Here is a 24,822-nt window from a genome sequence, read left to right on the forward strand (position 1 = left end):
TTCCCTATAGTGGTGGCTGCAGAGTATTTAACTTTATGTCAATACAGGGGCTTTGCAACTATGTGTCAGTAAAAGCGAGCTGAGGGTGCCTAATATAGAGAAGCTTATCACATATACATAGCAGAATATGGCAGCATGAGCACCGAGGAGAGGGGCACTGATTCTTTGGAAGTGATGATCAATCTCTTACATTTGTTCTACAATTGATAACTAAGTGTTCTCGCCTTCTCTAGTTCTCACATAGGAATACGGCATCTTTTTCTTCAATCGTCGCTCACGAACTGGGTCACAATTTGGGGATGAACCATGATGACGGCAGAGGCTGTAGCTGCTCTACTAAATACTGCATCATGAACTCTGGAGCCTCGTAAGTCTACATCTATAGGAGAAACACATCTACACACCGGGAATTGTTGGATGCCATGTTAACAGAGTCAAAGCTTGGAAAAGGCCTACATGGTTCTAGGCTGTGTGTCCTTAGGAAACCCCTATTCATATGGCGTTGTGAATGTCATAAAGGGCTCAGAAACTTCTCTCTAGCTCCTGCTCTACAGGACTCTTCATGCATTCGAATAGGTTCTATGTGTTTCCATATTTCTGCTGCGGCGTTATGTGCAGCCACCCACAGTAGACAGGTGCTATTTCAATTCCCAGGAGTTTAAGCTGCAGTGCCGGTGACAATAGGCCTATCGCACGTGGGTCCTCATTTATACGAGACTGTGTTCAAATGGGACCAACCCCTTTAACTATTATGGTAGCAAGTATAACAGCAGCAAAGGCTCATCTCCACGCTCCTATTGCTGAAGGTAAAATTATTGGCCTCACTAGGATGCATTCCAACCAGAAGCATTACCATGTGATAGCGCAGGAGGGTCTCCAAGTTTTGCCCTGATCATCCACAGATGTAGCAAAGTTTAACTTAACTGTGATAACTTTCTGTGGCAAGTTATCTTTTGCCATTGAAAAGCTATTGTTATCATAAAGGGAATCTGTCACCAGGTTCATGCAGGATGAACCCCGGGCAGTTATGAGCATTGCACCTGTGTATGTGGTGTTCTGAAATGCTGCGGTGTTTCAGAGGAAAGATACTTTGAAGTTTGACTAGGGGAAGGAGATGCAAGTCACAGGGGCCGGCCTCACCAACTTCACCCTGCCAGCAGCATGTAGACTTACAGCTCTCTCCCTAGGCACAAAACCTCCTATTTAGCAAATCCATTGATTCACTGTTAGGTTGTTCGTTCACAGCACACAGTTTGACTTTAATTGCAGTGTTGCCATTGGAGTTCGGTTTTGTTCTTGATAGTATAGGTGAAGCATAGCAATTATGGTAAACCGCAGCACATGCTGTTGACTCGGCGCTCCATGTACAAGTATCACGAAGGTCGTCTGGTTTAAAGGGAATGTGTCATCAGAAAATGACCTATTATATAAATCACATTTTTGTGTTTAAACATAATGTTTAAGAAATTTTGGTGACTTTTTAAAAAAAATTTTTTTAAATTTTCAATTACAATCTGTATTAAAAATCTATCCTACAATCCTGCATTTCTCACACGGACCTACCGATACTAGTCTGACACTTCCTGATCTATAGAGAAAGCTCTGCCGCAGTCCTCTCACTGACATCACAGGCAGGATTCTACTGAGAGGTAACACCTATATGTAGAGAACACCGGATCCACCATTCACACTATGTACAAGCTTCCTGCAGGATCACCTCTGCCCCGGTCACAGAACATGTATAGAACAATCTCCATACAAGTCAGTGAGACCCCCTCCTGTGCATTGTGTGAATGTCCCATGAACCTTACTCCCAGGTTCTCTCACAGAATATAGCAAACTAAGTCCCATTGGATGGGGTGTATAATTATGGGTGCAAAGGGAGCTGATTATGGGCTGCTTTGGAGATGGGTTCCTGGGCTGTTTATGTGTATATTTTATTTTATTGACCATATTACATGTAGTCCGTCTTTCTCTACCTGCAGAGATTCTAAAAACTTCAGCAGTTGCAGTGAAGATGACTTTGAGAAGTTAATTTTGAATAAAGGAGGAAACTGCCTCCTGAATATGCCTAGGCCTGAGGAGTCCTATACCGCCCCCTTCTGTGGGAACAAGTTGGTGGACCCAGGGGAGGAGTGTGATTGCGGAAATGAAAAGGTGAAGTGAATTAAAGCAATTGTTTATATAAGATAGATGGAGAGGGAGGGAGGAGATGGAGAGGGAGGGAGGAGATGGAGAGGGAGGGAGGAGATGGAGAGGGAGGGAGGAGATGGAGAGGGAGGGAGGAGATGGAGAGGGAGGGAGGAGATGGAGAGGGAGGGAGGAGATGGAGAGGGAGGGAGGAGATGGAGAGGGAGGGAGGAGATGGAGAGGGAGGGAGGAGATGGAGAGGGAGGGAGGAGATGGAGAGGGAGGGAGGAGATGGAGAGGGAGGGAGGAGATGGAGAGGGAGGGAGGAGATGGAGAGGGAGGGAGGAGATGGAGAGGGAGGGAGGAGATGGAGAGGGAGGGAGGAGATGGAGAGGGAGGGAGGAGATGGAGAGGGAGGGAGGAGATGGAGAGGGAGGGAGGAGATGGAGAGGGAGGGAGGAGATGGAGAGGGAGGGAGGAGATGGAGAGGGAGGGAGGAGATGGAGAGGGAGGGAGGAGATGGAGAGGGAGGGAGGAGATGGAGAGGGAGGGAGGAGATGGAGAGGGAGGGAGGAGATGGAGAGGGAGGGAGGAGATGGAGAGGGAGGGAGGAGATGGAGAGGGAGGGAGGAGATGGAGAGGGAGGGAGGAGATGGAGAGGGAGGGAGGAGATGGAGAGGGAGGGAGGAGATGGAGAGGGAGGGAGGAGATGGAGAGGGAGGGAGGAGATGGAGAGGGAGGGAGGAGATGGAGAGGGAGGGAGGAGATGGAGAGGGAGGGAGGAGATGGAGAGGGAGGGAGGAGATGGAGAGGGAGGGAGGAGATGGAGAGGGAGGGAGGAGATGGAGAGGGAGGGAGGAGATGGAGAGGGAGGGAGGAGATGGAGAGGGAGGGAGGAGATGGAGAGGGAGGGAGGAGATGGAGAGGGAGGGAGGAGATGGAGAGGGAGGGAGGAGAGGGAGAGGGAGGGAGGAGAGGGAGAGGGAGAGGGAGGAGATGGAGAGGGAGAGGGAGGAGATGGAGAGGGAGAGGGAGGAGATGGAGAGGGAGGGAGGAGAGGGAGAGGGAGGGAGGAGAGGGAGAGGGAGAGGGAGGAGATGGAGAGGGAGAGGGAGGAGATGGAGAGGGAGAGGGAGGAGAGGGAGAGGGAGGAGATGGAGAGGGAGGGAGGAGAGGGAGAGGGAGGAGATGGAGAGGGAGAGGGAGGAGATGGAGAGGGAGAGGGAGGAGAGGGAGAGGGAGGAGATGGAGAGGGAGGGAGGAGAGGGAGGGGGAGGGAGGAGAGGGAGGGGGAGGGAGGAGAGGGAGGGGGAGGGAGGAGATGGAGAGGGAGGGGGAGGGAGGAATGGAGAGGGAGGGGGAGGGAGGAATGGAGAGGGAGGGAGGAATGGAGATGGAGAGGGAGGGAGGAATGGAGATGGAGAGGGAGGGAGGAATGGAGATGGAGAGGGAGGGAGGAATGGAGATGGAGAGGGAGGGAGGGGAGGGAGGAATGGAGAGGGGAGGGAGGAATGGAGAGGGGAGGGAGGAATGGAGAGGGGAGGGAGGAATGGAGATGGAGAGGGAGGGAGGGAGGAATGGAGATGGAGAGGGAGGGAGGGAGGAATGGAGAGGGAGGGAGGAATGGAGATGGAGAGGGAGGGAGGGAGGAATGGAGATGGAGAGGGAGGGAGGGAGGAATGGAGATGGAGAGGGAGGGAGGGAGGAATGGAGAGGGAGGGAGGAATGGAGATGGAGAGGGAGGGAGGGAAGAATGGAGATGGGGAGGGAGGGAGGAATGGAGATGGGGAGGGAGGAATGGAGATGGGGAGGGAGGAATGGGGAGGGAGGGAGGGAGGAATGGAGATGGAGAGGGAGGGAGGAATGGAGATGGAGAGGGAGGGAGGAATGGAGATGGAGAGGGAGGGAGGAATGGAGAGGGAGAGGGAGGGAGGAATGGAGAGGGAGAGGGAGGGAGGAATGGAGAGGGAGGGAGGGAGGAATGGAGAGGGAGGGAGGAATGGAGAGGGAGGGAGGGAGGAATGGAGAGGGAGGGAGGAATGGAGAGGGAGGGAGGAATGGAGAGGGAGGGAGGAATGGAGAGGGAGGGAGGGATGGGGAGAGAGAGGGAGGGAGGGGGAGGGAGGAATGGAGAGGGAGGGAGAGGGAGGGATGGGGAGGGGGAGGGAGGAATGGAGAGGGAGGGAGAGGGAGGGATGGGGAGAGGGAGGGAGGAATGGAGAGGGAGGGATGGGGAGAGGGAGGGAGGAATGGAGAGGGAGGGATGGGGAGAGAGAGGGAGGGATGGAGAGGAGGGAGGGAGGGATGGAGAGAGGAGGGAGGGAGGGATGGAGAGAGGAGGGAGGGAGGGATGGAGAGGGGAGGGATGGATGGAGAGGGGAGGGAGGGAGAGAGAGAGGAGGGAGGGAGGGATGGAGAGAGGGAGGGAGAGGGAGGGAGAGGGAGGGATGGAGAGGGAGGGATGGAGAGAGAGGGAGGGAGGGATGGAGAGGGAGGGAGGGAGAGGGATGGAGAGAGAGGGAGGGATGGAGAGAGAGGGAGGGATGGAGAGAGAGGGAGGGATGGAGAGAGAGGGAGGGATGGAGAGGAGAGGGAGGGATGGAGAGGAGAGGGAGGGATGGAGAGGGAGGGATGGAGAGGAGAGGGAGGGATGGAGAGGGAGGGATGGAGAGGGGGAGGGGATGGAGAGGGGGGAGGGGATGGAGAGGGGAGTGGGGAGGGATGGAGAGGAGAGGGGAGGGGGGGGAGGGATGGAGAGGAGGGGGGGGAGGGATGGAGAGAGGGAGGAATGGAGAGAGAGGGAGGGAGAGAGGAGGGAGGGAGAGGGGAGGGAGGGGGAGGGAGGGAGAAGGGAGGGAGGGGGAGGGAGGGAGGGAGAGGGTGGCAGGGAGGGGGAGGGAGGGAGAAGGGAGGGAGGGGGAGGGAGGGAGGGAGAGGGTGGCAGGGAGGGAGAGAGGAGGCAGGGAGGGAGAGAGGAGGCAGGGAGGGAGAGAGGAGGCAGGGAGGGAGGGAGATGGGAGGCAGGGAGGGAGAGAGGAGGGGGAGGGAGGGAGAGGGGGGGGGAGGGAGGGAGAGGGGGGGGGAGGGATGGAGAGAGGGGGAGGGATGGAGAGAGGGGGAGGGATGGAGAAAGGGGGGGAGGGATGGAGAAAGGGAGGGGAGGGATGGAGAAAGGGAGGGGAGGGATGGAGAAAGGGAGGGGAGGGATGGAGAAAGGGAGGGGAGGGATGGAGAAAGGGAGGGGAGGGATGGAGAGAGGGAGGGGAGGGATGGAGAGAGGGAGGGGAGGGATGGAGAGAGGGAGGGGAGGGATGGAGAGAGGGAGGGGAGGGATGGAGAGAGGGAGGGGAGGGATGGAGAGAGGGAGGGGAGGGATGGAGAGAGGGAGGGGAGGGATGGAGAGAGGGAGGGGAGGGATGGAGAGAGGGAGGGGAGGGATGGAGAGAGGGAGGGGAGGGATGGAGAGAGGGAGGGGAGGGATGGAGAGAGGGAGGGGAGGGATGGAGAGAGGGAGGGGAGGGATGGAGAGAGGGAGGGGGAGGGATGGAGAGGGAGGGAGGGAGGAATGGAGATGGGGAGGGAGGGAGGAATGGAGATGGGGAGGGAGGGAGGAATGGAGATGGGGAGGGAGGGAGGAATGGAGATGGGGAGGGAGGGAGGAATGGAGATGGGGAGGGAGGAATGGAGATGGGGAGGGAGGAATGGAGATGGGGAGGGAGGAATGGAGATGGGGAGGGAGGGGGGGAGGAATGGAGATGGAGAGGGAGGGAGGAATGGAGATGGAGAGGGAGGGAGGAATGGAGATGGAGAGGGAGGGAGGAATGGAGATGGAGAGGGAGGGAGGAATGGAGAGGGAGGGAGGGAGGAATGGAGAGGGAGGGAGGGAGGAATGGAGAGGGAGGGAGGGAGGAATGGAGAGGGAGGGAGGGAGGAAGGGAGAGGGAGGGAGGGAGGAATGGAGAGGGAGGGAGGGAGGAATGGAGAGGGAGGGAGGGAGGAATGGAGAGGGAGGGAGGGAGGAATGGAGAGGGAGGGAGGGAGGAATGGAGAGGGAGGGAGGGAGGAATGGAGAGGGAGGGAGGGAGGAATGGAGAGGGAGGGAGGAATGGAGAGGGAGGGAGGAATGGAGAGGGAGGGATGGGGAGAGGGAGGGAGGGATGGGGAGAGAGAGGGAGGGAGGGGGAGGGAGGAATGGAGAGGGAGGGAGAGGGAGGGATGGGGAGAGGGAGGGGGAGGGAGGAATGGAGAGGGAGGGAGGGGAGGGATGGGGAGAGGGAGGGAGGAATGGAGAGGGAGGGATGGGGAGAGGGAGGGAGGAATGGAGAGGGAGGGAGGAATGGAGAGGGAGGGATGGAGAGGAGGGAGGGAGGGATGGAGAGAGGAGGGAGGGAGGGATGGAGAGGGGAGGGATGGATGGAGAGGGGAGGGAGGGAGAGAGAGAGGAGGGAGGGAGGGATGGAGAGAGGGAGGGAGAGGGAGGGAGAGGGATGGAGAGAGAGGGAGGGAGGGATGGAGAGGGAGGGAGGGAGAGAGGGAGGGATGGAGAGAGAGGGAGGGATGGAGAGAGAGGGAGGGATGGAGAGGGATGGAGAGAGAGGGAGGGATGGAGAGAGAGGGAGGGATGGAGAGAGAGGGAGGGATGGAGAGGAGAGGGAGGGATGGAGAGGAGAGGGAGGGATGGAGAGAGAGGGAGGAAGAGGGAGGGATGGAGAGGGGGAGGGGATGGAGAGGGGGGAGGGGATGGAGAGGGGAAGTGGGGAGGGATGGAGAGGAGAGGGGAGGGGGGGGAGGGATGGAGAGGAGGGGGGGGAGGGATGGAGAGAGGGAGGAATGGAGAGAGAGGGAGGGAGAGAGGAGGGAGGGAGGGAGAGGGGAGGGAGGGGGAGGGAGGGAGAAGGGAGGGAGGGGGAGGGAGGGAGGGAGAGGGTGGCAGGGAGGGAGAGAGGAGGCAGGGAGGGAGAGAGGAGGCAGGGAGGGAGGGAGATGGGAGGCAGGGAGGGAGAGAGGAGGGGGAGGGAGGGAGAGGGGGGGGAGGGATGGAGAGAGGGGGAGGGATGGAGAAAGGGGGGGAGGGATGGAGAAAGGGGGGGGAGGGATGGAGAAAGGGAGGGGAGGGATGGAGAAAGGGAAGGGAGGGATGGAGAAAGGGAGGGGAGGGATGGAGAAAGGGAAGGGAGGGATGGAGAAAGGGAGGGGAGGGATGGAGAAAGGGAGGGGAGGGATGGAGAAAGGGAGGGGAGGGATGGAGAGAGGGAGGGGAGGGATGGAGAGAGGGAGGGGAGGGATGGAGAGAGGGAGGGGAGGGATGGAGAGAGGGAGGGGAGGGATGGAGAGAGGGAGGGGAGGGATGGAGAGAGGGAGGGGAGGGATGGAGAGAGGGAGGGGAGGGATGGAGAGAGGGAGGGGAGGGATGGAGAGAGGGAGGGGAGGGATGGAGAGAGGGAGGGGAGGGATGGAGAGAGGGAGGGGGAGGGATGGAGAGAGGGAGGGGGAGGGATGGAGAGAGGGAGGGGGAGGGATGGAGAGAGGGAGGGGGAGGGAGGGGGAGGGATGGAGAGAGGGGGAGGGATGGAGAGAGGGGGAGGGATGGAGAGAGGGGGAGGGATGGAGAGGAGGGGGAGGGATGGAGAGGAGGGGGAGGGATGGAGAGGAGGGGGAGGGATGGAGAGAGGGGGAGGGATGGAGAGAGGGGGAGGGATGGAGAGGAGGGGGAGGGATGGAGAGGAGGGGGAGGGATGGAGAGGGGGGATGGAGAGGGGGAGGGGATGGAGAGGGGGAGAGGGAAGGGATGGAGAGGGGGGATGGAGAGGGGGGAGGGGATGGAGAGGGGGAGAGGGAAGGGATGGAGAGGGGGAGAGGGAAGGGATGGAGAGGGGGAGAGGGAAGGGATGGAGAGGAGAGGGGGGGGTGGAGAGGAGAGGGGGGGAGGGGATGGAAAGGAGAGGGGGGGAGGGGATGGAGAGGAGAGGGGGGGATGGAGAGGGAGGGAGGAATGGAGAGGGAGGGAGGGATGGGGAGAGGGAGGGAGGGATGGGGAGAGAGAGGGAGGGAGGGGGAGAGAGGGAGGGAGGGGGAGGGAGGAATGGAGAGGGAGGGAGAGGGAGGGATGGGGAGAGGGAGGGAGGAATGGAGAGGGAGGGATGGGGAGAGAGAGGGAGGGATGGAGAGGAGGGAGGGAGGGATGGAGAGAGGAGGGAGGGAGGGATGGAGAGAGGAGGGAGGGAGGGATGGAGAGGGGAGGGATGGATGGAGAGGGGAGGGAGGGAGAGAGAGAGGAGGGAGGGAGGGATGGAGAGAGGGAGGGAGAGGGAGGGATGGAGAGGGAGGGAGAGAGGAGGGAGGGAGGGAGAGGGGAGGGGGAGGGAGAGGGGAGGGGGAGGGAGGGAGAAGGGAGGGAGGGGGAGGGAGGGAGAGGGTGGCAGGGAGGGAGAGAGGAGGCAGGGAGGGAGAGAGGAGGCAGGGAGGGAGGGAGATGGGAGACAGGGAGGGAGAGAGGAGGGGGAGGGAGGGAGAGGGGGGGGAGGGATGGAGAGAGGGGGAGGGATGGAGAGAGGGGGAGGGATGGAGAGAGGGGGAGGGATGGAGAAAGGGGGGGAGGGATGGAGAAAGGGAGGGGAGGGATGGAGAAAGGGAGGGGAGGGATGGAGAAAGGGAGGGGAGGGATGGAGAAAGGGAGGGGAGGGATGGAGAAAGGGAGGGGAGGGATGGAGAGAGGGAGGGGAGGGATGGAGAGAGGGAGGGGAGGGATGGAGAAAGGGAGGGGAGGGATGGAGAGAGGGAGGGGAGGGATGGAGAGAGGGAGGGGAGGGATGGAGAGAGGGAGGGGAGGGATGGAGAGAGGGAGGGGAGGGATGGAGAAAGGGAGGGGAGGGATGGAGAAAGGGAGGGGAGGGATGGAGAAAGGGAGGGGAGGGATGGAGAAAGGGAGGGGAGGGATGGAGAGAGGGAGGGGAGGGATGGAGAGAGGGAGGGGAGGGATGGAGAGAGGGAGGGGAGGGATGGAGAGAGGGAGGGGAGGGATGGAGAGAGGGAGGGGAGGGATGGAGAGAGGGAGGGGAGGGATGGAGAGAGGGAGGGGAGGGATGGAGAGAGGGAGGGGGAGGGATGGAGAGAGGGAGGGGGAGGGAGAGAGGGAGGGGGAGGGATGGAGAGAGGGGGAGGGATGGAGAGAGGGGGAGGGATGGAGAGGGGGGATGGAGAGGGGGGATGGAGAGGGGGGAGGGGATGGAGAGGGGGGAGGGGATGGAGAGGGGGAGAGGGAAGGGATGGAGAGGGGGAGAGGGAAGGGATGGAGAGGGGGAGAGGGAAGGGATGGAGAGGGGGGGAGGGGATGGAAAGGAGAGGGGGGAGGGGATGGAGAGGAGAGGGGGGGATGGAGAGGAGAGGGAGGGGGGATGGAGAGGAGAGGGAGGGGGGGATGGAGAGGAGAGGGGGGGGGATGGAGAGGAGAGGGGGGGGGATGGAGAGGAGAGGGGGGGAGGGGATGGAGAGGAGAGGGGGGGGATGGAGAGGAGAGGGGGGGAGGGGATGGAGAGGAGAGGGGGGGAGGGGATGGAGAGGAGAGGGGGGGGAGGGGATGGAGAGGAGAGGGGGGGGAGGGGATGGAGAGGAGAGGGGGGGAGGGGATGGAGAGGAGAGGGGGGAGGGGATGGAGAGGAGAGGGGGGGAGGGGATGGAGAGGAGAGGGGGGGAGGGGATGGAGAGGAGAGGGGGGGAGGGGATGGAGAGGAGAGGGGGGGAGGGGATGGAGAGGAGAGGGGGGGGAGGGGATGAGAGGGGGGGGAGGGGATGGAGAGGAGGAGGAGGGATGGAGAGGAGGGGGATGGAGAGGAGGGGAGGGGATGGAGAGGAGGGGGAGGGATGGAGAGGAGGGGGAGGGATGGAGAGGGGGAGGGATGGAGAGGAGGAGGGGGGATGGAGAGGGGGGAGGGGATGGAGAGGGGGGAGGGGATGGAGAGGGGGAGAGGGAAGGGATGGAGAGGGGGAGAGGGAAGGGATGGAGAGGAGAGGGGGGGGAGGGGATGGAGAGGAGAGGGGGGGGAGGGGATGGAGAGGAGAGGGGGGGGAGGGGATGGAGAGGAGAGGGGGGGAGGGGATGGAGAGGGGGGAGGGGATGGAGAGGAGAGGGGGGGAGGGGATGGAGAGGGGGGAGGGGATGGAGAGGAGAGGGGGGGAGGGGATGGAGAGGGGGGAGGGGATGGAGAGGAGAGGGGGGGAGGGGATGGAGAGGGGGGAGGGGATGGAGAGGGGGGGAGGGAGGGATGGAGAGGGGGGGAGGGAGGGAGGGAGGGGGAGGGATGGATGGAGAGGGATTGAGATGGAGAGGGAGGGATGAAGGCATGGAGATGGAGGGCGAGATGGTGGGATGGAGGGCGATGGAGAGATGGAGGGCGATGGAGAGATGGAGGGCGATGGAGAGATGGAGGGCGATGGAGAGATGGAGGGCGATGGAGGGCGATGGAGAGATGGAGGGCGATGGAGAGATGGAGGGTGATGGAGAGAGGGAGGGGTGGAGATGTGGAGAGCTGGAAATATGGAGGGAGAGGTGGAGATAAATGGGGGGGAGAGAGAGAGATAGGAAGGGACGGGGAGAGAGGGAGATGGAGGGAGGGATCGGAAGAGAGGGAGATGGGGAGATGGAGGGAAGGACGGGGAGAGAGGGAGATGGGGAGATGGAGGGAAGGACGGGGAGAGAGGGAGATGGGGAGATGGAGGGAAGGACGGGGAGAGAGGGAGATGGGGAGATGGAGGGAGGGACGGGGAGAGAGGGAGATGGGGAGATGGAGGGAAGGACGGGGAGAGAGGGAGATGGGGAGATGGAGAGAGGGAGATGGGGAGATGGAGGGAGGGACGGGGAGAGAGGGAGATGGGGAGATGGAGGGAGGGATGGAGATATGGAGAGCTAGAAATATGGAGGATGGGGATAGAGAGATATAGATAGATGGATATATAAGATTTTATCTCATGTCCCCCTGCTCACCTACTCACAATAAGCTGTTGTATTTTATATCTGTGTATTATAGATGATTACATTTCTGTTGTATTTTGGGGGTTTCTAGGAATGTGAGAAGGATCCCTGTTGCCAGCCTGGGACATGCAAGCTGCGCTCAGGAGCTGAGTGCGCAAATGGCGCCTGCTGCCAAAACTGCCAGGTGAGAGTGATGTAGACTTTGTATAGATGTCCACCCATTAACTTCATGGAATTTTTAATGGGAGAAGAATTAGAGTGTAATATAAATAATGGTAATCGCTTACTACTTAATGGGGCATTCCACTTTATACTATGACTCCAAAATTGCACACCATTGTGCTTTGCTGCATTGTAATGTGTGTCTTTGCTGTAGTGGTCATGCAAGCACAGTAGCTGTGCCTGCAGGTCCACCATCACAAAACTGCTTTCGACAGAAGTGAAACTACAACTGTCATACACAACTACCCCAACGTTCTAATGAGAAAGACCAGATAGATTTTGTAACTTCTTGAATAAAACGCTTTTGTATATTTACGGCACCTTCTAAGGGGTTGTATGGCATTAGACAAACATGGCTGCTTTCTTCCAGAATCGGCTGCACTATTCTAGATGGGCTGTGAACTGCTATGGCAGCTCAGCCTAATTATTTGAATTTGGTTAAGCTGCAATACCAGACAGGCCGCCCAAGAACAAGAATGGGGAGGTTGCAGGAAGAAAGCAGTCATATTGGGTTTTTTGAAACTCCTATTTTGTTTCAGAAAATGCAAAACAAAGTCTCATACAGCTTAGTAGACCCAAAAAATATTTTCATAGATGGAGCTGTGTGAGCTGAGACCTCCAGTAATCCCTAGAGTGGAAGGTCTCTTTAGTCCCTTAAGGACACCGTCTATTATAGCCGAAAGGATGCAACGAGTTTTGGGGGATTTTCATCTCCACTTTTCAAAAGCCTTAACTTTTGTTTTTGTCAACATGGCCGTATGAGGGCTTGTTTTTTTGCGTGGCGAACTGTAGTTTTCATTGGTAGCATCTTTTGAGCTTTTTTTTTTTTTGAAAATTGTTTTTTCTCTACATTGGATTCAAAGTCCCATAACTTTTTTTATTTTTCCCTGGACGGAGTTCTATGAGGGTTTGCTTTTTATATGACAAGCTGTAGTACATTTTGGATACATATGGCTTTTTTGGTCACTTTTATTGCACTTTTGAGATGCAAGATGAACAAAATACGCATTACACTTTTTATGTCCCTGTAGGGGACTTGAAACATAACAACTATGAGCGCTATGATAATGCATTGCAGGACTTCTGTCCTGCAATGCCTTACCGCTTACAATAGCGATAGTAGGCAATGGCAAGCTGGGACTGCATCACAGAGGTCCAGTGACATCACAGAGGAAGCGCTCTCTTTCTGTAAGCCCTGCATAGAGCACAGCATGTAGGGGTTTAACAGCGGAGATCTATGTTCTCTCCTTCAGCGAGAGGCCAGCTATAAGTAACAGCCTGTTCTCGTTGTGGGATGGCGTAGGCTCACTTCTGAGCCCACACCATTCCAGGAAGTTTACGTCCTGGTGCAATAAGTAACACCCTCCCAGGATGTAAACTTACGTCCTGTAAAGTTAAGGGGTTAAAGGAGTTGTGCCGAATTTTAAACTTCTTCCCAGTCTACATATCGTATAGTTCCCCTATAATCATTTTCTTCCCCCATCCCCTTTGTGAACGAAACAGTGGTCGATATGGGTATAAAACAATCCTATTTTCAAAAACAAGCCAACACTTTCCCATCCCTCCTCGGGGAAGCAGAGGTCACTTTTGCCAACTTTTCTTTCTTTGTGACATTTTTTTTTCTAGTTTTCCTCCAGGGGTACCATATGCCGTGCTGTGACTAATGAATGCGATCTCCCTGAGTATTGCAATGGCTCTTCTCCATATTGCCAACCAGATGAATTCATTCAGAATGGACACCTATGCCGAAACAACCAAAGCTATTGTTACAATGCCATTTGCCAGTATCATGACGTTCAATGCCAAGGAATTTTTGGACAGAGTAAGAGCTTTGACCTGTAGAGTATTACTGTAGATCTTCCTCCGCCACATCGTTAATATCTGTAATAAAGAACTTACTATTGTAGTATATTACCCACATGTTGACCCACCACCCAAGTATCCAATAGTCAAATCACTAGAATAAGATTATCAGCGGCACTCACCAAAAAAAACTACTCTGGGTGAAGTAGGCTGTGATGCACGCCCAGGAACAGATCCGAGCCAGATCCAAGATATAGTCCAAAATAAAGTAGAGATAGGCAGCATCAGTGGTGCAAAGTCATCCAGTAGGATATATCTCTATTCCTCAGTAGTCCATAGTTGGCGACGTTTCGACTCCTGCCGGGAGTCTTTATCCAACAGTGTCCAGAGAGAAAGAGATATTACACACAGACACTTAGTGGGCCTTATTTATCGATACCGATTGAAAGAAAAACTGTCTTTGTGTCCCGTGACAACCAATCGGAGCCCAGCTTTCATGTCTGAAACTGTAGTGGTTAAATGAAAGCTGCGCTGCGGATTTGAAGTGGAATTTACCCTATGCATTGCAAAGGGTGAAAGTTCACCGCACAGTTTTTCAATACAATAGGGGATGCACTATTATATTTATAATAGACACAGGACATGCTGGGACTTCTAGTCTTACAGCACCCTATAAGTCATATATTGAACAGCACTGCCCTGTAAGAATGGCTTCCATAGAAGCCAGTTTGCCCAGTGTTATGCTCAATGATCCCATTAGGGTCCCGGCAGTTTTCTCATATGTGTATATGATTGTGTGTTGTAGATGCAAAGGCAGCTGATCCTGTTTGTTTCCAAAATGTAAACTCCAAAGGCGACAGATTTGGGAACTGCGGTTTCCAGGGCAACACATACAAACCGTGTGGAACACAGTAAGTCACAGGTTTTGTCCTAGATAACCATTAGTAATTGTCACGTTTAGTACCTTTTTTAGCAGTGGCAATCCCTAGTTCCTACTCTGGCGGACCCTAGCCGTATGAATAGGCTGTATGTAATACTACATTTCCCCTGTAGTGGCCACTGCAGGAAAAATGAACAGCCAAAAGCAACACCAGCTTTATGTGACTTGATCACTGATCTACTGATCTTACATTGCTAAAGGGTTTTTCCCCAATTGAGACAACCCCCTTTTAATATGCCATTTAGGATATATGGGCATCATATAGAGGTTTCTCACATACTTGAGGACTTGGCTCAAGTATGTATTACATGGACATTCATTGATTTTAAAAACAATTGTTGTAATTGGTCTGGATTGGTAAATGTGTGCAGTAATGTCTCGTCTGGCGATTTACTATATTTTGTGTTTTTGTTTTTTTTTTCTCTCCCAGGGATGCACTGTGTGGAAAGTTACAGTGTGAAAATGTTAACTCCATGCCTATCTTTGGCATTGAGCCATCAATTATTAAGACCCCTGTCCAAGGTATCATATGCTGGGGAGTGGACTTCCAACTTGGTTCTGATGTTCCAGATCCTGCTATGGTAAATGAGGGCACTAAGTGTGCAGAAGGCAAGGTAAGAATGCCAAACGCATCTTTTATTCTTCCTTGGTACATATGTGGTTTTTTTTTAAATATGTCCAGGGAGTAATGTCTTCTTTCTTTTGGTCTGTGAACATCTTTTCAAGGATTTGTGTTGTCTCTGTATGTTAGGTCTGTAAGGATTTCCGGTGTGTTCCAGTGTCAGAACTGGGTTATGATTGCGACATACAGAATAAATGTGGAGGTAATGGGGTAAGTATGGCACTTTTTTCTTTCGTTTCATACAAAGTTCTCTGTGATTGTCATGTTCATTACCAACTTTTGTTTAGCAAAATTTTTGAATGCGACCTCCAATCCTACTTTGTTGTTCAGTACATCAGGGGCATGCAAGAGACCCATTACGGTCCCTTCTATTTGAATTGTAAATTTGGCACACTGCTTTCTTTATGGCATCCCAATTTATAGGGCTTTTCCCAAATTTGATAAACTTGACATAACAATCAGATCAGAGGACCTTCAGCAGGTTGGACTCCCTGAAATCTGTAGAATGACAGGCGCCTTGTCATGTACAGTTCCTCCTTTTTTCAAATCAACTGCTGTTTTGCAGACCTCTGAATGTTTTCCATGTTTTGATACCGAAAAGTGACTACGTCATAGATTGCGTTTCAATTGCTAAGCAGTTGCACACATGGCCCAAAGATCTCAGTGTTGTTCTCTAGCAGTTCAACAGTTAAAGGGATAATAGAAGTCTGAACTTTGCGGGACCACCACCAATTCTGAGAACGGAGGTCCTGTTTGCTCCTCTTCTCGTCCTTGTGGGTTTGCTACACCCACCCGAAGCTAGGTGGAGATTGAATGAAGCTACCATTGCACATCTGTGGCGCTGCCTCATTCATTTTAGTGGGACTGGCAGAGGTAGCAGAGTACAAGTGCTTGCCAGTCCCATTAAAGATAAATGGCGCAGCACTGTGCATTCTCAATCATGGTTCTATTTAGTCTCCTCCTTACTGCTGGGATGCAATGAGGAGGAGAGGGAGACATGGGACCCCCTTTCTTGAGATTGGTGGGGGTCTCAGTAGGGGGAGACCCATCAATCAGACTTGTATCACTTATGAATAGGTGATTTTCTTACAACCCCTTTAAATCAAGGCTTGACTGACTGACTAATTCAGGACAACATTTCATGCCGGAAGTATCTAAACTGGGTCCACTGTAACGTTTAAGGGAAGAAGAATAAAGGCTATACTCTTAGCTCTAGTAAGGGCTCGTTCACATCTGCGTCAAAGGTCTCATTTGGAGCCTCCATTGCACATTTCCAATAAATTCCATATAGACATGTACTACTTTGTCTCGAAAAATACCGAAGGGCAAAAAGGAATCTGGATGGACCTCATTAAAGTTAGTGATGTTACCTCAGCGCCGCTTATTTCTGTCTTGTGACGGAAAGGGCTTTGCATTTTCCTGCAACCATAATAGAACCGAAAAACAGAAACTTTAACAATGATATGAAGCAGCCCTAAAATAAATTTTAATGCTACATCATACATGGACTTTCTCTACAATTCTGGTGTCGAAAACTTGTAGACCTTTTCACCATGTTAAACGCCTTCAGGATGAATTGGAACACTGATTGTGGGTGACCCTGTTGCCCAATATCAGTTTAAGACACTTTGGCTGAAGAAAGGTGAATCCATGTGGCCTTGTACCAGAATCTAGTAAGAAGCCTTCACAGAAGAATGGAGTCTGTAAAGACAACAAAGGCAGGACCTACACCACATTAATGACCATGGTTTTGAAATGAGACCTTGGTAAGGATATTCCCATCCTAGGCATTTTTAGCCTATTTCTCGATTCCTGCCCTGTTTTGCGCTCTCCATTCATTCCCTGTGTGATTGTGGTGGCCAATGACCACCTCACAAAGTGGGACACTGTAGAGGACCCCTGCTCTGGAGATAGATTCCAGTCCCAGAGGTTGGTCATGTACCCATAATACCTTTATGATGCATCCTATGGATATGAGTAAAATGTCTAGAATAGGAATACCCCTTTAACAAGCAGATATGGATTTGATCAGTGGATTCTTCTGTTGATGTTCATTACAAATCTTATTTACGGTTTGTCTTACAGGTATGTAACAACAATAAGAACTGTCACTGTAATGATGGCTGGGCCTTCCCAGACTGCAAAACCAAGGATTATGGAAGGTTTGACACTTCTCAGAGGGATGGACTACTTGTTTTCTTTTTCTTGGTTGTACCTCTTTTGGCTCTTGGAGTATTTGTATTTTTCCGAAGAAACGAACTGAAGAGGAAATTCTGTGGGAGGGGGCGATCACACGGGTAAGGGACTAAAAAAAAATCTCAAAGCAAGTTCTTGATTCTTTTGAACTGACCAGTTTAATATGAGGTCAGGAGAAGGAGCACACGGATAAAGGGGATATCTAGGAGTAGGGAAATATGGTTGCTCTGTTCTGAAGGTGACAGCGCAGCATTCGGACCATCTACAGTACAGATGAAGAAATAGAAAGGCAGGTACACATGGAGACCGCTGCTGCTAGGGCCGGACTCCGCTGCGGGATTCTGCAGGCAGCCTTATTCCTTTCATACACAACCCATTGACAGATGTGACCATTTTTGGAAGAAAACATCCATGTTTTTTTAATCCCTGGACACAACCCTTTTTAAGGTCTAGGTCGTATCCAACTGCCCTACCAACAAAGCCTATGTACATACTGCCATCATTTATGTTGTTGTCTCTGTTACTGCAGCTCAGTTTTTGGTGTTGCACAGAATCACCTACAGCCTTTTTTTTGTTCTGCAGATTTAGGGGACTCCCAAAGCTGTCCATACACATTAAGCTGTTATCTACAGACTAGTAATTATTAGGAAATTATAGTACTAGTGTTCCTGGTGGCACTATGCGCCACACAGCTGTGCTTGCATGGTACATCTAGTATGATCCCCACACATCACACACAGCTCTACTACATCCATTTTAATTCCCAAACATTACACACACAGCACATTACACACACAGCTCTGCTACATGGAATATCCTTTATGATCCCCACACATCACACACACAGCTTGGCTCCTCTCACAGTGGTGACGTCACCGCAGGTCCTTTAGCTCACCGGATCTCTGTGCTGGTGGTAGTAGGTCAGTGTCTTCTGTCAGAACAACTGAGTTGTATCTTCTGAGATAATAACCGCTTAGTTGTATTCTCATTTTGTTATTTTTGTCCTCCCCTTTTCAAGAGCCCTAATTGTGGTGTTGCTTTGTTGGTCAGGCTGTGTGTTTTATATATAGGACCTGTGCTGATGTCACCAGGGGGTGGAGCATGAGAAGAACCCACATACAGTACTTTGTACCAAACTGCACAATAGCTCCTCCCACAATAGTGACATCACCGCAGGTCCTTCAGCCTGCCGGATTTCTGTGGTGGAGGTAGGTTGGTGTCTCCTGTCAGGACTGCTTAGTTCTGTGTGAGATAATAGCGGCTTAGTTGTATTCTCATTTTGTTATTTTTGTCCTCCACTTCCAAGAGCCTTAATTTTGTTCTTCTTCTGTTGGTCAGGTTCTGTGTTTTATATATAACTGTAGCATCTGTGATGATGTGACCAGGGGGTGGAGCCTGAAAAGCACCCACATGCAAACACACATACATACGGACAAGTGGTCGTTAGTAGTTTCATTTCAGTGGATCGACTGACCAACTAATGTGTATGGGATCCTCCTAGTTTTCCCCAATGACTGATGTCGGGGGGCGGAAAAAGACCATCTAATGTGTAAGGTCCTCCCGATTCTCCCCGATGACAGAAATTAAGGAAAAAAGAGGGGTCGGGCATGTTGGATTTTAGCATGCCCGATTCTTTTGCAACCTGGGGAGATAAGCCACCAGAGGAATTTGGCAGCATCTATATTCTATATATCTATATTCCTATTTCCATATTGACAACATATGCATGTTCACACAAGCTTACATGTAGTTACAAGTGGTTGGGAGAAGTAATCCTTGGCCAAACATGCATTCGGCCAACAGCTATCTGAAGTGTATAGCTGGTTCCAGAGTCACACAGTGATAGTCTTAAATGTCATTTTTCAAATTGCTGTATCTGATCTGATCTCTCCACTGAAGCACATACCTGGCATCTTCTTCAATATTGTCTACAATGTTTCATTAGGTTAACTGCATCTCACCTGCTTGCTATTGCATATGACACAGTTGTTTGGCTAGAAAGGGTTGCTATATTATAACATGACACTCCATGTCGCTCTCTAGTTCTAGCCTTGATAGAATAGTCTTAGGCCTCATGTGCACGGAGAAAATCAGGCCCGCTACGGATTCTCCATGGAGAATCCGTAGTGGGTCCCTCCTGCCCCACGGACATGAGGCATAGAAATAAGATTTAACATACCTCTCACCCGCTCCGAATTTACCCTTCGCCGCGGCTTCATCTTCTCTCCGTCGCGGCCGGATCTTCTTTCTTCGGCTCGGCTGATGCGCAGGGCACGTCGGTTGCGTGCCCCGCGCATGCGCCGGCCCAAAGAAAAAAGATCCGGCCGCGACGGAGAGAAGATGAAGCCGTGGCGAAGGGAAGATCCGGAGCGGGTGAGTAAATTCCGATTTTTGTCTCCCGCGGATCCGGACGGCTTCCATAGGCTTCAATAGAAGCCTGCGGGAGCCGTCCCCGCGGGAGACCCGCACGAAAATGGAGCATGGTCCAGATTTTTTCATGCTCCATTTTTTTTAAAATCACTTTTGTTGACCATCCGCGGGTATTTATCTACCCCGCGGGTGGTCAATGCATCCCTATGGGATGCGGACCCGCGGGCAGGAGAAGAGTTAAAATCTGCTGCGGATTTTAATTCTTATTTTGCCCGTGGACATGAGGCCTTAAAGTCCAGTGATTCATTTAAAAATCTTATAGAAGATGTACTTGAGTGTGTAAAGGTTTTTTTAAATTCCTACAGTCCTTTTACTTTCTCCCTGCTGAGACAGCGTGAGTGAGAGGGATGCAACTAAAATAAATTGATAACTTTACCCAAATGAGGAACTGTTTCTGTGTCTGTAAAGGGAACTTGTAGCTAATAAAGTTCTGGTATTACTGCAGCATCAGCGCTGATTCAAGCAGGTGATTTATATTTCTCTCTCTGTAAAGTGAACTAGTATACATGTTAAAGCAGTGACCATGACTGGGCTGCATCTATAACATGGCAAGCAGTGATAACTTTTTCAGTTGTGATGCACACCTCTCCTTAATTTACTATCAGCAACGCTTTGAAAGGACATGCTCCACATAGGTGGTATTCTACTTGAGGATCTAAACGTACTGTGAAGTTTTCATTTCACTGGAAGTAGGAAGTTTCTATTGCAGCCTGTTTAATTCCCACAATCTGATATTATGACTTACAGGTCAAGTGTCCGGGCTCGGCTATATGCGGGCAAAAAAAAGTCCTTCCTGGAGTTGGCCATTTGATAAATATTGAGATCATGTATAGTTTGATTACATTTTGTTGGAAACTGGAGTTCTGATTCTTAAATATACTAATTATTTGATCATTAACAGGACAATGCAAGATGTTAACAGAGACGAACCTAAGAATGGCCCTGGTAGAGATGGTCCAGCCAGAGACAAACCAAGAAACGCACCAAACAATGTACCAGGTAGAGGTGGTGCTCCCCCAGGTGCTGCAAGGAATGCATCACAAATGCAGGCAGCCAGGGTTCCCCCTAATTCAAGACCACAGAGAAATCTGCAGAATGTACTACCAGGTGGGGGCTACACAGCCAATGCACCTCCCAGGAATGTGCCACCTATGGGACCCAACAGGAATATTCCCCCATCATCATATGAAAGTGTGAGTACCTGATGCTAACTTTCTTTCCTACTGAAAGAATAAGAAACCTCAGTAGATTGTGCCTGGAGTGGAGGATCAGGAATTGTTGGCTGCTCATTTGACCTGCAGCGACCACTACTGATGAAAAGTAGCATTACATGTCGCCATTCAGATAAATAGAGTCTCATGTAATAATAATCTTAATTTGTATTGCGCCAACTTTCAGCAGTGCTTTGGAGGCACATGGGGAACACAAACAGTATGAAAGTTACAGAAAATACAAAAATTACATGTGGTACTCAATTATTTAGAAACAGAAGGGGTGGGGTGATAACAGAAGGTACAGGGGCAGGCGGCGGAGCAGGGGGTAACAGCAATGCGACGATGACCTGTGATATACAGTTTTTAGGACACAAACTGAGTGGGGGTAGTACAGGAGGTGCGGGGCAGGAAGGGTACATGATAGGCAAAAGTGGAAAGCCATAGTGAGGGGCAGGGGGCATATTGTGAGGATGGGTGACTTGATCAGGAGATTTGGTATGCTGCTTTCAAGAGATGCGTCTTTAAAGCACGTCTGAAGTTCTGTGCATTGGGGATTGCCAAGATGTTTTGGGGTAGAGCATTCCATAGGATGGGTGCTGCTCTAGAGAGGTCCTGTAGGCGAGCATGTGAGGTTCATATTAGAGGGGTGTTTAGTCTGAGTGTGTTAGCAGATCAGAGCGAGCGGGCTGGGTGGTGTACAGACAGGAGGGAAGTGATATATGTAGGCACGGTGCCATGGAGAGCTCTGTGGGCGAGGGTGATGAGCTTGAATTGAGTTCTGTAGTGGATGGGCAGCCAGTGCAGCGACTGAGAAGCAGCTGAATAGGAAGATGAGTTTAGCTGCCGCATTTAGTATGGATTGGAGAGGAGAGAGTCTGGTGCAGAGAAGGCCAATGAGCAATGAGTTGTAGTAGCCAAGTCGGAAATGGATGAGGGCAACAACGAGTGTCTTTAATGTGTCCGTGGTGAGAAATGGCTGGATTTTAGCAATATTACTGAGGTGCAGGTGGCATGTTCGGGCCAGAAATTGGATGGGGGGTAAAAGAGAGGTCTGAGTCCAGTGTGACCCCCAAGGCAACGGGTGTGCTGTCTGGGGATTATGATGGTGCCACATACTGATATGGAGATGTTGGCGGGAGGTCGTCTGGTTAAGGGCGGAAAGACAAGGCCAGTTTTTGAGAGGTGAAGTTTGAGAAAAAGGGAGGACATGGTGTTAGAGACAGCAGACAGACCGTTGGTGATGTTTTGACGGAAGGGTTCAGAGATGTTGTAGAAACAAGTGTATAACTAGGTGTCGTCAGCGTAGAAGAAGTATCTGAGGCCAAATCTGTGGATGGTTTGTCCGATTGGGACTGTGTAGATGGGGAAGAGGAGGGGGCCCGAGGACTAAACCCTGGGGGACGCAAACAGCGAGGGGGAGGGGAGAGGAGATAGAGACAGCAAATGAGACCCTGAAAGAGAGGTAGGAGGAGAACCAGGAGACAGCAGTGTCCTTTAGGCCGATGGAGCGAAGCATAGCAAGGAGGTAATGGTCATGGTCGCCATTGTCAAATGCAGCGGAGAGGTCAAGGAGGATTACTAGGGAGTAGTCCGCTGTCGATTTGGCCGTCATCAGGTCATTTGATACTTTTGTGAGGGCAGTTTTTGTGAAATGTAGGGGGCGGAAGCCGGACTGCAGGGGGTCGAGGCGAGAGTTATCAAAGTGAAAGCGTGTGAGGCAGGAATAGACCAGGCGTTCAAGTAGTTTAGAGATGAAGGGGAGTTTGGAGTTGGGGTCAGTACCTGCAACATCGGTCGTGTCAAGGGTCGCTTTTTTTTTTAGCAGAGGGGATAGGATGCATGAACAGACCAAGTTTTTGTGTGCGTTTTTGCTTGCGCAAACCACTGACGATGAGATCCGTTCATTTCAATGGGTTCCCTCACATTCAGTGTTCTTGTGTAAGTTTTGGGTTGGGTGAAAAAATATGCGATGTGCTCTGTTTTTGTGCGCTTTTGCGCACCCAAGGCACCATTGTGCAAATGCGCACCCCATCCACGCAAATTCACGCACGGAACTCTGCGATTTCGAGGTGTTAATTAATAACACAGGGGGCTAATTAGAATGCATAGCAAGTTCAATAACTGTGCGGGTGTATCCCGCGTCGATGTGGATAGGCCCAGCAGCACAAAAAAAGTACAGTAGAATGCGCGGATAGGCACACAAAAGCTTGTGACGGCTCAATCGCTTCAGGCTCTCGCCTACACCCGTCTGCAGGAGTCCTAAAGGAAGGGATGAATAAAGATTACTTTAAACTTCCTGGATGTCTGTGGCGCCTCGGATCGTCTTCTACCATTTTCTCTATTAAGTGCACGTTTAAAACTTGTTTATGGCCTACAGCTTTATGAAATAATGGCCCGTGTATGTTTGTTCTTACTTCACAGTCCTACAACCCGAATAACGTTGCTGTTCCAACATATGCAGTAAGGCAACCTCAACATACACCATCTAGGTAAGTCACTCTCAAAGGAGCCTCTTCTAAGGGGATATCTTTGAAATGCCATTATACATGGTACTACTATATATATATATATATACTCATATATACTCATCACCTGTGTAAATTAAATACAATTATACTTCTCCATCCTGTTAATTTATCCATATTTATTTTCCTTCCAGGCCTCCGTTACCCCGCCAAAGAGATACCGCAGTCCCCACCATCGCCCCAGCACGTCCTCCGCCCGCCCCTCCGGTATAACGCTGATTCGCAGACCAGCATAGTCTTTCTATCTGACATTGTTACTAGGTACATCTGTGTTTCCAAGGGATGCATCGTGCTTGGGAGACAGAATGATTGCTTTCCAGAAACATGAAGCTGGCCTTAAGATCTGTGATGCTTGGGTTTTATAGCACACTCACAGATTCCCAGTTTACAGCGCACAACTTCTGAAATATTCGAGCAATTGTTCAAAAACGATACTCGCACGTGAACAGTGAAGTAGAATTTTGAAGGATTTTACAAAACAAATGTAACTGAATTGGACTTGCAAGACTCAGAACATCCTCTCATCTGTTCAACCCTATCACTGCTTATACCGGGCCAAAAATAGGTGTTTTCCTATGTGTTCACCAATTACATCGGTTGATTTGATCAGTTTTCCCAATCTCGATTGACAGTACTCATAATTGAATAAGTCCACTTTTACAACTATTTTTTTTGTTGTCCCATTGCAGTTATCGGACTATGACTACAGCTCCTATGCAAAGCTATTTGTCTCCATGGTAACAGACTACAAATAAACTTTATGTAGTCTGATTCTACAACTACTGTCTTTCATCTGTCCCCTAATTCTTACTTCCGTTTGGATAGCAAGATCATACTATATGGGATTTATTTGCTGTGTGATACCATGGAGATACATAGATCTGCATTTGAGCTGTAGACTAAAAAAAAAGAAAGTTTAATTAGAACTGTTTGCAATGTTGGTTCCTTTTTCATTTTAGATGCATTGGAACAATACAAGAAAAATGCTTGTAAATGTGGGCATAGCATTAAAAATTGAACTATCAAATGACAACAAATATGAAATTAAAGGAGCACTCCACATTTTAGCAATTATGTGTCAAATATATTGGAAGATAACATCAGTAGGAGGCCATTACTAACTTCCAGAACATAGCTGAGAACTACCTGAACCACTATGGGAAACTTATGAAGGTTCCAATTGATGACGTCCCACTGATATAATCTACCCACATGCCTCAGTTGAAGGTGACATATCTCTTTTAAGGGAACCTGTCATATTGAGCATAGTGTCAGATCTATGGGCAGCATGTTATAGAGCAAGAGCAGCTGAGCAGATTGATATATAGCTTTGTGGGGAAAGATTCTGTATAACTTGTTATTTACTCATTTTAATTCTTGTTTATTCTGGGCTTAGGAGTCCAGTGGGAGGTCCTACTTAAAGTCAACCCAGGAAGGACCGCCCACTGGACTCCTAGCCCCAGAATGAGCAGGAATTAAAATTAAAAAATTACAGGTAATATTAAATCTTTCCCTACAAATCTATATATCTATCTGCTCAGCTCCTTATGCTTTGTAACATGCTGATCACAGATCAGACACCACATTCAATGGGACAAGTTTCCTTAGTTTAATTATTGTAAACTGTTTTGACCACTTATATGCTCATGATAAAGTCTTATTTATGAAAAGTTGAAGAAGTGTTCAAAGGCAAAGTGGACAAGGTGCCTAAAATAGCCAATCAAAATATTTAAGACTTCAATTGTAAAATCTGATTGGTTCCTATGGGCTAC

The 24,822-nt window shown here is 51.2% G+C and overlaps 1 protein-coding gene across 1 annotated transcript in view; it reads left to right on the forward strand.

The window, feature by feature from the left end:
- The window catches only part of ADAM9 (ADAM metallopeptidase domain 9), a 123,489-nt gene extending 98,909 nt beyond the window's left edge, over positions 1 to 24,580 (forward strand). Inside the window, exons 11-21 of the mRNA XM_066593380.1 lie at positions 234 to 367; positions 1,986 to 2,157; positions 11,190 to 11,282; positions 12,947 to 13,142; positions 13,929 to 14,034; positions 14,494 to 14,677; positions 14,815 to 14,895; positions 16,771 to 16,982; positions 20,213 to 20,504; positions 22,947 to 23,014; positions 23,185 to 24,580. Coding sequence (XP_066449477.1) covers positions 234 to 367; positions 1,986 to 2,157; positions 11,190 to 11,282; positions 12,947 to 13,142; positions 13,929 to 14,034; positions 14,494 to 14,677; positions 14,815 to 14,895; positions 16,771 to 16,982; positions 20,213 to 20,504; positions 22,947 to 23,014; positions 23,185 to 23,263 — 1,617 coding nt within the window. The 3' untranslated portion in view covers positions 23,264 to 24,580. The remainder of the gene's footprint in view (positions 1 to 233; positions 368 to 1,985; positions 2,158 to 11,189; positions 11,283 to 12,946; positions 13,143 to 13,928; positions 14,035 to 14,493; positions 14,678 to 14,814; positions 14,896 to 16,770; positions 16,983 to 20,212; positions 20,505 to 22,946; positions 23,015 to 23,184) is intronic.
- The last annotated feature ends 242 nt before the right edge of the window (positions 24,581 to 24,822 follow it).

Source organism: Eleutherodactylus coqui, chromosome 2 (assembly GCF_035609145.1).
Source record: "Eleutherodactylus coqui strain aEleCoq1 chromosome 2, aEleCoq1.hap1, whole genome shotgun sequence".
NCBI classification, from domain to species: domain Eukaryota; kingdom Metazoa; phylum Chordata; class Amphibia; order Anura; family Eleutherodactylidae; genus Eleutherodactylus; species Eleutherodactylus coqui.